At 43.2% G+C, this 14,624-nt stretch overlaps 1 protein-coding gene across 9 annotated transcripts in view; it reads left to right on the top strand.

The window, feature by feature from the left end:
• Window positions 1–14,624, top strand: part of SCMH1 (Scm polycomb group protein homolog 1) — a 45,302-nt gene that overhangs the window by 23,747 nt on the left and 6,931 nt on the right. For 6 of the 9 annotated variants that reach the window (XR_014514725.1, XM_083455130.1, XM_083455132.1 and 3 more), the window contains 4 exons: window positions 8,152–8,387; window positions 9,393–9,519; window positions 9,731–9,931; window positions 11,603–11,785. Coding sequence is in view for 8 of the 9 variants with exons in the window: in XM_083455130.1 (XP_083311256.1) it covers window positions 8,152–8,387; window positions 9,393–9,519; window positions 9,731–9,931; window positions 11,603–11,785 (747 nt within the window). In the remaining variant the exon portion in view is untranslated. Of the gene's footprint in view, window positions 1–8,151; window positions 8,388–9,392; window positions 9,520–9,730; window positions 9,932–11,602; window positions 11,786–13,256; window positions 13,386–14,624 lie in introns of all 9 variants that reach the window. The other 3 variants (XM_083455127.1, XM_083455126.1, XM_083455128.1) reach the window with 1 other exon arrangement.

Genomic DNA, 14,624 nt, shown 5'->3' on the forward strand with positions numbered 1-14,624 from the left:
TCCTGTCCTCCAAGTCCTTGGGCAAACATGTGGGGGAAGGCTGGTCAAATGAGAAAGCTGAAGCTTCTCTTGGGTTATCTGCAATTTCAGATAACTTGGGGGGGGGGGGGAGATCTGTGTGCTGTTGATTCCCTGACAAGGGTGGGTGAGTGGTGGCAGAGGGCCTGAAGCATTCTTTCCTGGGGATTTGTGGAATCCTGGCTGGAAGCATGCCCAAAAATGGATTGCACAGGATCATGCATAACTGTCTTCTTGTTCTATGCTGTCTTTACCAACCCTGATAATCCCATTAACTGTTCAGACTAGAGAATGCCAACATGGGAATTGACCCTACAGTTACTTGTGCTTGTCAACTCTACTGAACCAGAAGTTCAGGGGTGTCTCTTCTCTTCCAAACTGGGCAGTGCTTCAAGAAAAATGCAGCTCTTTGTATATCAATGAGCTCTGTTTTAATTGTGAAAATACATCTGGTATCAGTTGAAAGGTGTGCTCAATGTTGCTTTGTTACTGTTTCCCCCCTCTTGATTTATATTCTGGGTTTCTAAGGGAATATCTACTCCAGAGGTGGGGAACTGAATCTGGGTGGTGGGTCAGACATGGCTGGTGGGCCAACCCTTTGGAAAAATGTGCAACCTGCAAAGTGTTCCATAACACTTTGTCAAGATTTGCAGAGTCCTTGCAGAGTGCTTTGCAATGGACTCCACAAGACCTGACAATTAAAGACCACATTACAGAGCCCTTGCATGGCGTGTCGCAAGACCTGATGATCAGCAGATTGTCAGATCTCCTGAAGCCCCTTGCTAAGCAGTCTGAAAAACCTATCAGTAGATTGTGGGGCTTGCAAAGTCCTTCACACAAGGCTGTGCAAGTGGCTGCAAACCCCTTTTGACCATATGTGTCCCATACCAGAAGTTGCATGACGTTGGGTGTAGGGCAAGTGTGTGTAGTTTGGCCAAAATGGCCTTGCACACCAAATGGGAAGGCCTGATGGGCCTTATTAGACCCACGGGCTGGTGGTTCTCCACTTCTACATACTTTCCCAGACCATGTCAGTTTCTGGATCATGGAACCCAGCATACTACCAGTGGCTACTCCACAGTCAGAGGCAGCATGCTTGCGAATGCAAGCTGATAGAAACAGCAGGAGGTGAGAGTGCTCTGGGGCTCAGGTCCTGCTTTCCAAAGGCATCTTGTTGGCCACTGTGAGAAAAGGAAACTGGACTAGATGAGCCATTGGCCTGATCCAGCAGATTCTTATTATGTTCTTATGGAAAACATTTATTTCTTATATGCTGCGGCTACCACAAATCGACATATGACTCATCTCAAAGCTTCAGCTATTGCTTTAAGAGCTAATATTCCAGTAGATAAGATATTAAAATTATAATGGCTAGAAAGCAAGGTGTGTACTCATGGGTTCTGGAGATGTGAACTTAATTTAACTATTTAGGTTCTCAGCCCATCCCAATAACTTGATGGGTGTAAAAAAAACCTCTGGAGTATTTTTGCTTCTTTAGCACTAGAGGGAGCAGAGTATCCACCTGTCCATCTTCCGCTCACAGGAGCCACCAACTTCAGATACATAGTCTGCATTCAGGTGTGGGATTTATTACGTTAGTTTTACTGATTATAATGCTAGTGCTTCTGTTCTGGTTCCTGGTGTTCCTTTTAATACTGCATTACCTGTTGCATTATGGATCTGTGGCTGTGATCAACATGCCACCATGTCATGCTGTATTTCATTCACACAAGTATCTGTGGTTGTCACAACTAATATCGCCACTCTCCTACTCTTTCTGTGCATATGCGCTTCTTTTCCCCTATGATTCATCATGTAGTATGCCAAAATACCTGCCAAAATTTCATTACATGAGCAGTAGGGCATGATCTCTAAAAACTGCAGGAATCTTACAACTCAAAACTCCCGTGATTTTCCAGGTTGCCAAGATTGCAATCAGTTGTTATTTTCTGGAAACAATTAACATGGAAATGAATGCTAAACATGGGCTAGATTTCTAGACGTAGCTTTTACATTGTGTGAAAGGTCATATAAAATGCAATAATTAACAGGTAAGGAAACATCAAGAAGATGGAGTAAAGTGCTGTTTGAATGCAGTCATAATGTTGGCAAGTAGATAACTTTCTATATCATCTAGGTGAAGGCTTTTATGAGCAGGGCCAATGTGTAAGTCTTTGTGATCCTAGTTCCTGATTGTGTGTGCTTGTGTGTTTGCATGAGTGTTATAATAACTACTAGGTTCTCCATTTTAAAAAATTCTGAAATTTCTGGAAAGTATTAGAAACCGCTGATCAGAAAGTTTGAAGAATGACTAAAGGATTTTACTAAGTCCATGTAGTTTCATCCTTGCTTGTGTCATCTAGTGGTACATATCATTTATTGGTACATGGCAAGGCACTTGCTAAATATTTAGAACATAGTCTTCTCTGACATTTAGGAGAATATTTGAAACCATTTAATCCCTTCAGAACCACTGGATCCCTTCAGAAAATGATCCCAGTTATCCTCCGTCTCTCTTAATATGTAGCTAGTTTTGTCGGGTGGTCATTTTCAGAAAGAAGGGAGTCTGTCAGCCCAACACCTCAATACCCATCTTTCAAAGTGGTCCATTATGGCAGCTGATGGCCCCCTTACACACACACACACACACACACCCCGCTGCATTGGCAGCTCTGGGCCTCATGGAGTTCTAATCATTTTTGGCCTATGGCCACTGGTTTCTAATCCCAACCACCAGACTCCTTACACCAAATTTACAATATTTTACACAAGGTTTTTGTCTGCATCAGTATATTTCCTTTACACGCCCTTATCTCTGGTGATACACAAGTCATCTTTCTTTGTACATTTTTAATTGCCCGTGGTGAAAATTTCCAGCTCACAGAAATGGCATTGGACATTAGTGATAAAGAGAAGAAATCTGATGCAGCATCTGACCATCTGTGCTGTCTTGCATAGAGGCCTGTCTAGTCTTACATAGGGGATGGAGGGGCGATTATAAGGAAACAATGATGAAATTACAACAGTCACCTAAGGCAAGTGGTGGTAGTTGTCAGGTTTTCTAACATTTTTACCATTAACCTCCTAAAAGATTAAAAGGGTAAAGAGTAACATTCACCGAGTTTCTGAATATTTGCCATATACACCATTGGACCACATCATCAAGCTTTAAAAGGTAAAGGGACCCCTGACCATTAGGTCCAGTCGTGACCGACTCTGGGGTTCCAGCTCTCATCTCACTTTATTGGCCGAGGGAGCCGGTGTACAGCTTCCGGGTCATGTGGCCAGCATGACAAAGCTGCTTCTGGAGAACCAGAGCAGCACACGGAAATGCCATTTATCTTCCCGCCTGAGCGGTACCTATTTATCTATTTGCTTTTGAACATGCTTTTGAACTGCTAGGTTGGCAGGAGCAGGGACCGAGCAATGGGAGCTCACCCCGTCGCAGGGATTCGAACCACCAAACTTCTGATCGGCAAGTCCTAGGCTCTATGGTTTAACCCACAGCGCCACCTGCGTCCCCCTCATCAAGCTTTACTTTTGGGATTTAACATGACAATAATAAACCCTAGTGGAGCTGGACAGCGCTAATGGAAATTATTGTATTTGTCTTGTTTTAATCTGTGTAAGCCGTGTTGAGTCCTGGTTTGAGGAAAAGATGGGATATAAATAAATATTATTACAATAATAGAGAGGAAGCTTCTTGGATACAGCAGCCGAGTGGCAGGACTGCAAGAGTTAACTGTCCTTGGGCAGACTGTGAGCCAGAGGCTGTCTTCCACTTTATCAGGAGATCTGGAATGCAGAGGAGTGGAGTTTCTGCCTTGGCACTATCCCAGCTGGCAGGCACGCACTAAGATCTTGCCAAGCAAAGGAGACCTAAGAAAGGATGCACTCCCTTCATTGCTGTGCCAAGGGTGATGAACGTTACTGTGGGTACAGCAGAGATCATAATTGCAGACGCTTGCCCCAGTTTCCTTTGTTCCCGTTAATGCAGTCAGCCTTTTCAACACAACTTTACTCTGCTCAGCAGGCAAGCAAAAGTTAATCGTTTTTAAGTTGCCATGGAGATGTGTTAAGTGGCACCATACATTCTTCTTGTATTTGTCAGCCATTTTTTCCAAACAATTGTGTACAGATTAAGGGCCCGGCAAGCTTTACTTCATTTGCCTGGAAGGGAGAAGAGCTTCAGGTAGAAATTAAGGAAAGTGGGATCTCTGTAAGAAGACCTGTAAGCGTCTACACCACCTCTTCCATTTAGGGTAGCGTGCCTTCAGTTGGACTACTAGGAGGTGAATAAGTCGAAGTGACACTGTAGAATTGCCTCTGACGGAAAGGTAACAGATTTTGACATTTATTTTTAGTTGTATTTCTAGCGTTCATTGCTTGTGTCCTCTTTCAAGCAGAATCTTGGGGGCTGGCTGACTTATGTGGGAGCAAAAGATTCAATGTTGGGAGTTAAGTGCTTGTTCTTTAGTCCTTCCTAGAAAGAGAATATCATTTCTAGGCATTTGGCTTGCAGCTGAATACGAGTGGGAATTCTGTGAACAGGCAGCTTTCCAAACCTTGTGGGCAAGCTGTCGTCAGACTGTTTTGTACTGTACCCACTGATTACTTCAGAGAGTTAAGTCCTTGGACAGTGTTAGAATGACAGAGGGTATGGATGTGTTTAAAAAAAATTTATGCTGCCTTTCAGGGAAACTTCCACTGTAGTTTACAAAACGAAATACAAAATTAAAATACAATAAATTACAGCATGCTTAAAATAATACAGTTTAAAATAAGGGAGAACAGAAATGTCTTTATCTGATGCTGACAGAATAACAATGTTGGCATCAGGGTGGCTTCCCTTGCAGTGGAAGTCCACAAAGCAGGCTCTGCTCTTTAGTTGCTACCTGCCTTATCTTGACAGGTAGGGAAACCTAGAGAAGAGTCTCTAAAACGAACTCAAGGTTTGTATACAAGCAAGTGTCCACTTAGGTACCTGGGTCCTAAGCTGTCTGGGGTTTTAGGACTAAGAAGCATCACTTCGAATTTGTTTGGAAACAGACTGTAGCCATTGAAGTTATGAGTGGTTGCAGTCAGCTGCCCAACGTTCTTTAAAGTCAACCCTACATATATTGCATTACAGTAGGTGGTCCAAGATAGACAATGAAAACCTGTGGCCAGGCAGTCTCTGTCCAACAAGGGCCACCAGCCTAAGCTAAAAAAAAAAGGGGGGGACTGCCTGGCACAGAAGCTACTCAGGCCTTCAGTGACAAAAGTTGGATCAAGGATCCAGATCCGGAGTGAAAACTTGATCCATCTGTTTGAACAAACTACTTACCTAACTGCAGAACCACCATCTTGGCTGGATCAAGCTCCTTTGTTTAGCCCTCATCCAGCCCTCTATGAGTGTGAGCAAAGGCAGAATTAGAGCTAGATATCATCAACATGTTGATAGCACCTCACCTCAAATCCCCAGGTGACCAAGGTTTCATATAGATATCAAAAAGCACGGGAGACTAGATGGAACCTGCAGAACCCCACAAACACCCTGAGGCTGAGAAGTAGTTCCCAGGCATAAACTTAAATCAGTGTTCCCATGGCACACTATGCCTCTTATTCCCAACCCCGAGAGCCTATCCAGAAGTATGCTGTGGTATGAAAAGACTAGAGGTCCAGGAGAATTAGTGAGATCTGACACCTCTGTCCTTCTCCTGTGTTGGAAAGGCACATCTCCCAGCAGCTTGCTAAACTGCTGGGTGAAGGACCTCTCCACCCCTCCATATTAAACCTCACTGCAGGTGTGCTGGGGGGGGGGGGACAGGTGCTTTGCACCTCACCTCTGCTAATAAGCAGCTTGCCTGGGCCAGCCTACTGTTCTTCATGCTGTAGTTGGTTTGGCTGCTACGCATACTACAAAACTTGGGGCTCTATGCTCTAGAACTGACTACAAAGCATCTGGAAACACTGCTAACTTCAAAACAGATTCTTGGGTAGTGCAAAGGATGGGGTCGTCGTACTTAGCACTAATTTCCATGATTCCCTTATATGTTGGAGGGAGGAACAGGTTTTTCATAATTTGCCTCTTTTTTAGCAGCAGAAAGGTTATGAGATACAAAAATGCAGGATCTTGTAATAATCAGTAAAAGGAAACCAACATTTAGTGCTGTAACCTTAAAGAAGCAGAAAGAAACCTCATGAGAATAGTTGGAAAGGCACAAGATAAGGTTGCTCAAAATGCAGCTAATAAAACAGGATTATATGAGAGTATCTTATCCCTAAAGTATGCTTCACAAATGATCCTGTCTCAGGGTTAGGGGGATGCTAACATAAGAAGGGACCTATTGGATCAGGCCAGAGGCCTATCTAGACATGCATTCTGTTCTCATGGCGGCCAAATTGATGCCTTGGGAAATGTGCAAGCAGATGTGAGTGCAAAAGCACTCTTGCTGCTTGTGATTTCCAGCAACTGATATTCAGAGCCATATTGCCTGCAACAGCATACTACATCCAAAATAGATGTTATGGCTAGTAAGCATAGGTAGCCCTATCCTCCATGAATTTGTCTAGTGCTGTTTTAAAGCTATCCAATTTGGTAGTCATCTTTGCATGTTGTGGGAGCGAATTCCAAAGCTTTAATTGCACACTGTGTGAAGAAGTACTTTCTTTTGACAGTTCTGATCTTCCACCATTCAGTTTCATTGATTAGCCCCAGGTTACAGTATTTGGGGGAGTAGAATAGTCCCCATCCACGTTTGCCACCATAACTTTGCACACCTCTGTCATGTCTTCCCTGCCTTTCCTTTTTTGAAAACTAAAAAGCCCCAAATGTTGTGAATTTTCCTCACAGGGAAATTTCTCCAGCCCCATGATGATTTTGATAGCTCTTTTGTGAACCTTTTCCAGCTCTACAATGTACTCTCTGTCTCTCTCTCTCTCTCTCTCTCTCTCTCTCTCTCTCTCTTGTTAATGTTGGAACTGCTTAGTAGGTGAACATTTGGGGGCATGGTTCTCTGGTTTCCCCTTTTGATTTTCATTTCAGAAGAGCTTTTATGTTCCAAGCAGTCCTCTTGGAAGCTATAACACCTCTGAACAACTATCTTAGAAAATACTTGGATTAGTGGCAATTTAAACAAAATAAAGTTTTTCTGTAAATAAACACACAGTTTTCCTGGAAAGAAAATACTTGATTTTTGGTTGTGATTTATGTCTAGTCTTGCATAACAATAGTCAAGGTTATAGATTGCACTGGAGTTTTCGTATGGGCTGTATGGAACTTCATGAAAGAATAGTTGAAACGGTCTCATTTTTCTTAGATTGCGTCCAAGAGCCTTTTTTATGAGCAAACTGCCACAGGAAATGACTTTTAGATGGCTGCCAATAGGAACTGAACTTTCGCCTGGCCTTTGAGGCAGATTTCGAGCGTTAGCAGTATATTGCACATGGCCCTTGGAACTGTCTTGGGGCTTATCTAAATTGCAATTTATCACAGTTCAGATTGTACAATGTTGGCTTGCACCACACCCATATATTGGCTTGAAGCAATGTATAGTGACATATCTCATGCTGCAAGTCTAAATCGCCCTCTTTAAAAAAATCACATAAAAATGTAGCATATGCGGCCAGAACAGCAAAGTCTGGTAACCTCTTAAAATGTGGTGTTGCAGAAGCTTTCTAGGGCCACGTGTAACAAAGTGGGCTGTGGCCTATGAGAACTTCTGCCATCATATGCTTGCTCACTGTTTTGTTAAGGTGCCACCAGACTGCGTTTGCCGCAACAGATTAAGACTGCAGGTCCATACTCACATAACTGGGAGTGTGTCTCATTGATCTCTACTCCCAGTGAATTTTACTTCTGAGTAGACAAGCACATAGGAAGTTGCCTCATAGCAAGGCAGGTCATTGATCCACCTAACTAGTATTGTCTAAGCTGACTGACAGCAACCCCCCAGGGTTTCAGACTGGATTTTTTAACCTCAGGATGTCAGGGATTGAACCTGTTACCTTTTGCATATCAGGCAAGTGCTCTACCACTGAGTCGCAGCTCTTCTGTTGAGTGTACAGTTGAATACGCAGATGTGCATGAAAGTACTTTTGCATAAGGCTATGTTGGTACCTGATGGTCTTCTCTCTCCTTTTTTGTGGTAGTGGTGATTCCAAAGAGCCCATTCCCCCCTGTGCCTGATGTGATCACTGAAAAGGGCAGCATGCACAGTGGCACAAAGACTCTCCTGGAACATCAGCCTGGACAAAGGGGACGCAAACCTGGTCGTAAGCGAGGCCGGACGCCCAAGGCTCTGACCAACCACGCCACTCCAACCCCCTCCAAAGCTGTGGAGCCTTTGAAATTCCCCAAGAAGAGGGGACCAAAGCCTGGCAGTAAGGTGTGTATTCATGACTTTACAGTTAGTGTGTGCTTCCTCAGCTAGGAGCAGTTCTACTTAGGTACCTTTCAAAAACTATTCAAGCAAATAGATCCGTAGAATCAGGGATTTGGGCGGGGGGTCATAGTTGATCACATGATTTCTTGAACATCCTACGTTCATTTCCATTTAAAAGCATCCAGTATCAAGTAATGGGAATGTCATCATATGAGAGACCCCAGAGAGCTGGGCTAAATGCAAAAGTAGTCCAATGCAACTTTCCGTCTTCAGTACAGTTTCAAGCTGGCTAGAGGTGCAACTGAGGTCTGAAAGTACCCATTTCATTTCTAAAACGAAGGTGTTGGTCTGACCAGTACCTGGTTGGGAGGTTGCTTTTGAGCTCTTCAGAGGGTGGCCAGGATGGAAATGTAACAAACTAATAAAGTTTGTCATTTTAAAATACCTGTCCCATTATAATTTGTAACTGAATTGTTCAGGCCCCATTAAAGGTAAAGGGGCCCCTGACCATTAGGTCCAGTCATGGCCGACTCTGGGGTTGCGGTGCTCATCTCACTTTATTGGCCAAGGGAGCCAGCATACAGCTTACGGGTCATGTGGCCAGCATGACCAAGCCGCTTCTGGCGAACCAGAGCAGCCCACGGAACCGCCGTTTACTTTCCCGCCTGAGTGGTACCTATTTATCTACTTGCACTTTGACGTGCTTTTGAACTGCTAGGTTGGCAGACGCAGGGACCGAGCAACGGGAGCTCACCCCGTCGCAGGGATTCGAACCGCCGACCTTCTGATCGGCAAGTCCTAGGTTCTGTGGTTTAACCCATAGCGCCACCCTTGTTGCTATTATCTCAAGTTATTTCCCCTCCCCCCCATGCACCATTTCCTCCTGGCTTCCTTGAGATTAGGTCCTCAGTGCCATGTTATCCACTTTGTTTTTTGTCCTTTTGCCTGTTTCGCATGATTTTTTATTTAAAGTTTATTAATATTATCTCTTTCTCTCTTTTTTTGCAGAGAAAACCTCGAACTTTACTAAATCCAGCACCAACCTCCCCTACAACAAGTACTCCCGAACCTGACACTAGTACAGTACCACAGGATGCAGCAACCATCCCTAGCTCTGCTATGCAGGCCCCGACAGGTGCGGAATGCATTTCATCCTCTTTCTTGGGTGCAATATTTCTTTAGGGGGGGCAGGTGTTACAAGGAACTCTCTGACTCTGCAAGGAAGCTATTCAGAACATCACGTGATAGTTTTCAGTGGAGCAGACCTACCAAATTAGTAACTGCGCAGTCAGTTACTGGCAAACTAGAGACCAGTTATTAAAGGCTTCTGCCTTTCCCCCTCACAGTTTGCATCTACTTGAATAAAAATGGTAGCACTGGACCTCACCTGGATAAGAAGAAAGTCCAGCAGCTGCCTGACCATTTTGGACCAGCTCGAGCATCTGTGGTGCTGCAGCAAGCAGTCCAAGCTTGCATTGATTGTGCTTATCATCAGCATACTGTCTTCTCATTCCTGAAGCAAGGCCATGGAGGCGAGATCATTTCAGGTAAGGAGCCAGCCCCATTTGTCTGCCTGCCCTACTCTGTTCTGAACAGTGTCCTCCAGGGGAACACTTCTACAAGCTACAGCCCAGTCGTCGTGTTCTCAAGACTATCTCAATGTATGCAAGAAAAGACAGTCAACTGCAGTGTGGTTCCATTGGCTTCATTAGGCCAGGGTCATTTTCCCACTCTTGCTGGGGTACATTGCAAGTATTTAAAGCAGTAAAACTTCCACCAAGAGGTGTGTTGCTGTTTTTTCCCTTTGAGGCAGTAGGAATTCCTTTTCTTCCCACACTCTTGTGCAGTCTCTCTTGAAGTTGGTGGATCTACTTTCTTATTTTATACTTAATCATGAATGTCTACAGCAGTTATTCCAGGGGGTGTGGGCAAAGTGAAACAATGAAAGGAGTCAGTGGCAGGGTTTGATTAAACACTTCCAACTAAGAAAACAAGTTCAAAGGTCAAGAGACAATAATATGAAATATAATTGATTGTAAGATGTAATTATGAAAGAAATTTTGTTATAAAATTGATAAGAAAATAAGAGCATTTAGATATAAAAATAAGACAACAATTAAGCAGTAGTAGTAAATATTTTAAGAACCTAAAGGGGAAGTTGAGGGAAGTCATGGGAAGGGGTATTTTTATATGATAAATGTTATATTCTGTTATATGGTTGAATATTGTAAAATTCAATAAAAACTTTTTTAAAAAAACAGCAACAATGAAAGGAGAAGGCTAGTTTCTCACAAAAATTGAGGAGAATTGTGCCTTCACATTTTGCCTTATAACTCAAGCTTTACAAAAGCTTTAAAAAGAAGAAGCAGAAGAAAGAAATCTGGGAATCTGGAAGTTATGGTTCATCTGGGAGAGGGAACCTCCCCCCCCCCCCCCCTTATGGATGCTCATGTGCTTACTTTACTTATAGATCACCTTTCATCCAAACAGGATCACAGGATGGTTTGCAGTGCAATAATAAAGCAATAAAAATATAATCCATAAAACCGTCAGCCACTGAACATTCAATAAAACCAGGTGTTTACTTGATTTCATTCAACCTGAAAATCTAAAATAATGAATCCAATTAAAAGCAGACTTCTGATGGAATCAATTCTATTAGTTCAAAAAGTAAATTGGAATACTGTCATTGGGTGGTATTCAATTAAGTTTTCAAGTCTAGATGTGTTGAAATTAATAGACCTAATTTAGCTATGTTGGCAATTTCAGTGGATTTGAGTAAAACTTCTTTGAATGCCACCCATTGTATTTACTCATCTAAGCCATGGTAGATTCATCTACAGTTGCTGCAACTTCACATTCTGAAGGTGTTTGTAATCCTCAAAAAGCAAGATTTAAATATTTGTGTTTGATATTTCAGAAGGCAGTTGTTCTCATAATTATTTTGCAAAACCCATCTCTCTGCTTTCTATGCAGACAATGCTCCAGAGGTAGGCAGGTAGGTAGGTACTGTACGTAGGTAGGTAAAATCTGCAGTTATTTCATAAAGATTGCTGCTTCCATAATTGCTAGCTTGTGCTTAGACTAGTGAAAGTCAGGAAAAGTTGTGGTTCTAGTCATTCAGTAAACTGAATTGCAGGAGGGGTCTATGTGAGACAGCAATCCCAGACAACCTGTTAGACTTTTGTAATTTGTCTTTGTTCTCTTTCCTCCGCCAGCTGTGTTTGATCATGAGCAACATACTCTGACCTTACCAGCAGTCAACAGCATCACCTATGTCCTCCGCTTCCTTGAGAAACTCTGCCACAACCTACGTAGCGACAACCTCTTTGGGAACCAGCCATTTACTCAGCATCATGTGCAGCACTCACGCGAGTACGACCACGACAGGTACCTACCAGGTAGGAGTTGGGGCTAAGAGTTGTTCCAGTATATCTCTGCAGATTGAGAAGGTTTTACCAAACAAAACGCAATAGCGCAGATATATTTATTCCCCAGGCAAATGCCTTTTGGGGTGTGGGGTGTTTTTTCCCCCCTTGGGTTCATTCTGCCTGCAGGCTGCCTCTTTTGTACGCTACTCGACATTCTGAAACAAAAGCTTCATTAAACTTTTTATTTCCCCTGAAAAAGAACTGGAAGGGTTTAAGAGCACTTCCTTTGTAAGCAGGGCTGTGTGCGCTGTGTGCTGAGACATCTCAGATTCTGTGCTCTGAATACATTATGGTAAACCTATAAATGTAGTGGTGGCCTTAGATTACTGTGAAGCATTACAAGGGTTTGAATGGATTTCCTATGTATCCGCTACTCTCTGGATCCCCAAAACACCCATCGCCCATTGAGGAACTAGGTCTTTTGCTGAATGGTGCTTGCAGTCTGCATAACAAGAGCCATCTGGAAGTGTTACATTGGACAAGTTCTGCTGGCCAGTCACCATGTCTCAGAACTGCCATGGTAATTCATTGGTTACTTGGGAAGGTGGAGATAGAGGTTACTGTCTGATAGGTAGATAGATAGATAGATAGATAGATAGATAGATAGATATGCAGACACTGGCAAAAAAAAGCAAGGCTTAGGGCTAGACATAATTAATTGTTCTTTTCCCTGTGCTAATTGTCCCATATGTCACTGGGTGGTTTCTGTCTTTAGGAATTTGACACATAGGAGTCAGCACTGTGCAAAAGAAAATGTGCTAATGATATAATGGATGAGCTGTATCTATTTCTGTGAGTTTGAACACTCATTTTTATCCGGTTGCACCCTTCCGCTGTTCAGAAATGTCATACATAGACGTGAACTAACTTCACACTTCTAGTCATGCAACCTGAAACTAAGACACCCAGGTTCCCTACAGTCAGCCAATAGATTTGAGAACCATTTTGAAAAGCACCGTCCAGCGCATCTACTGCCACACCTGCAGTTGTAAAGGAGTAGAGCTGTGTGTCATCAGCATATTGCTGACAATGTACTCCAAAACTCCTAGGTCTCTGTGGTCTATTAAAACAGTGCTGTGAAAAATTTGAGCCTTAATTGAAAATGTTCAGCAGTTTCACATTCAGAAGAAGAACTGAAGTAATATCATTTCTTTTCCTAAACTGCACACACGCTTAAAGGGTAAAAAAATGGCTTGAGAACAGTATGTGAAGTGCCACTGTCCCTTTCATAAGCCTTCCCTTATTGAATGGACCAAAGTGCTGGCAGGTATTACTTATTTTGAACCAATTAGATTCCAAAACATTGGTGCAGTTCTGCAACTCTGATGTCTATTGACGGAGGTACGGGCCTCCATGCATAGTGGAAGTTCTGGTGATCTTGGGCAGGGCTGATTCCCAAGGAAGACTCTGATCCTAAGCAGGGCTTGTTCTCTCTTTCTAGACAGGAGCATTTCGTTAGATGGCTCTCTACTGGGACCAGGACGGGGTGCAAAGAGATATTTACAAGATTCCCCTCCATACAGTGCTCTCTCCCCCAAGTTACCAAAGAATGACCATCACCCTTTGGAAGGTGAGCACAGCATCTTTTTCCCAGCCTGGCTGTTAATATTAATTATGAATCAGCAGCATAGGTTGATGAAGATGTATGAAGACATATAGCAGTTCCAAATCTAGCATGGTTCTATCCTGGTCATCCATTGTTTAAGGTAGCTTTTGCCAACTTGGTGGTCTCCAGATACTTTAGATTACAGCTTCCACCCCCCACCAGCATGGCTGTTCTGACTGAGACTGATGGGAGTTGTAGTTCAAAACATCTGAAGAACATCAGGTTGGCAAAGGTTGATTTAGGGCTATCAAGACAGTAACTTCCTGCCCTTTCTATGTCTATTCTTGAATCTACAATTAGGATTGAAGGAAGTGTTTCAGGGAAAGGGAAGTACCTCCCTTCCGCACCTTCCAGTGCTGGATTGAACAGCCTGCTTGGTCCCTGTTAGCTGTGCGCACCATTGAGGGGTGAAGCAACCCAACCCCACATATTTGAGTTGCTGAAACCACTCCTGGCCCCCCAGACTTTACTAACCAGCTCTTACTGAATTTTGAGAAAGTCAAGGCAGGGGAAAGGGGAGTTTCTTTCCATCCCTTTAAGCAATCACTACATTTCCTGAAGCCTCCTGCTTTTTCTTGTACACAATACAATTATCCAGTTGTCTTCAGACAATCCAAATGCAATGTTTACAACATGACTTCTTTCCACAATAAGCTTCATTTGGCATCACACTTTGGAGCTGGAATCCTTCCCTAGCTCCATACTGTTTTGTTCCTCACAGCAAATGCATGCAAGTATGAAGCTGTTGGTCTTTGGCTTGCAAAGAGCTTTATAATCCTTGAGTAGCAATTGGAGCTGAATCTACTGTAACCCCTTATGATTATTATAGCTTTTATTATTATATAGTTTTGATGGTTTTAAAAGTGTATTAGATTCATCGAGAACAGGCCTATCTGTATGTTCAGAAGTAACATACTGCTGAATGCCAGTTGCTGGGGAACAATAGCACAAGAGGGCTATTGCCTTCATGTCCTGCCTATGGGCTTCCTGGACAATGACGGGCACGATGGACCCTTTTTATGACCCAGTTGGCATCTTATGGAAGTTTCTTTCTCTTTCTGACAAGAGTTGGCACTGTAGGTGGGAGACCATCAGTAATGTCCTGTTGAGTGATCCCACATCTGCCATCCCACTGGCATTGTTCCCCAGGTATACTGCACTTGGAACAATGAAAACATTGTGGGATCAATGATGCTGTGGGAT

This window comes from Podarcis tiliguerta, assembly GCF_965153285.1.
Source record: "Podarcis tiliguerta genome assembly, chromosome: 8".
Taxonomy (NCBI): Eukaryota; Metazoa; Chordata; class Lepidosauria; order Squamata; family Lacertidae; genus Podarcis; species Podarcis tiliguerta.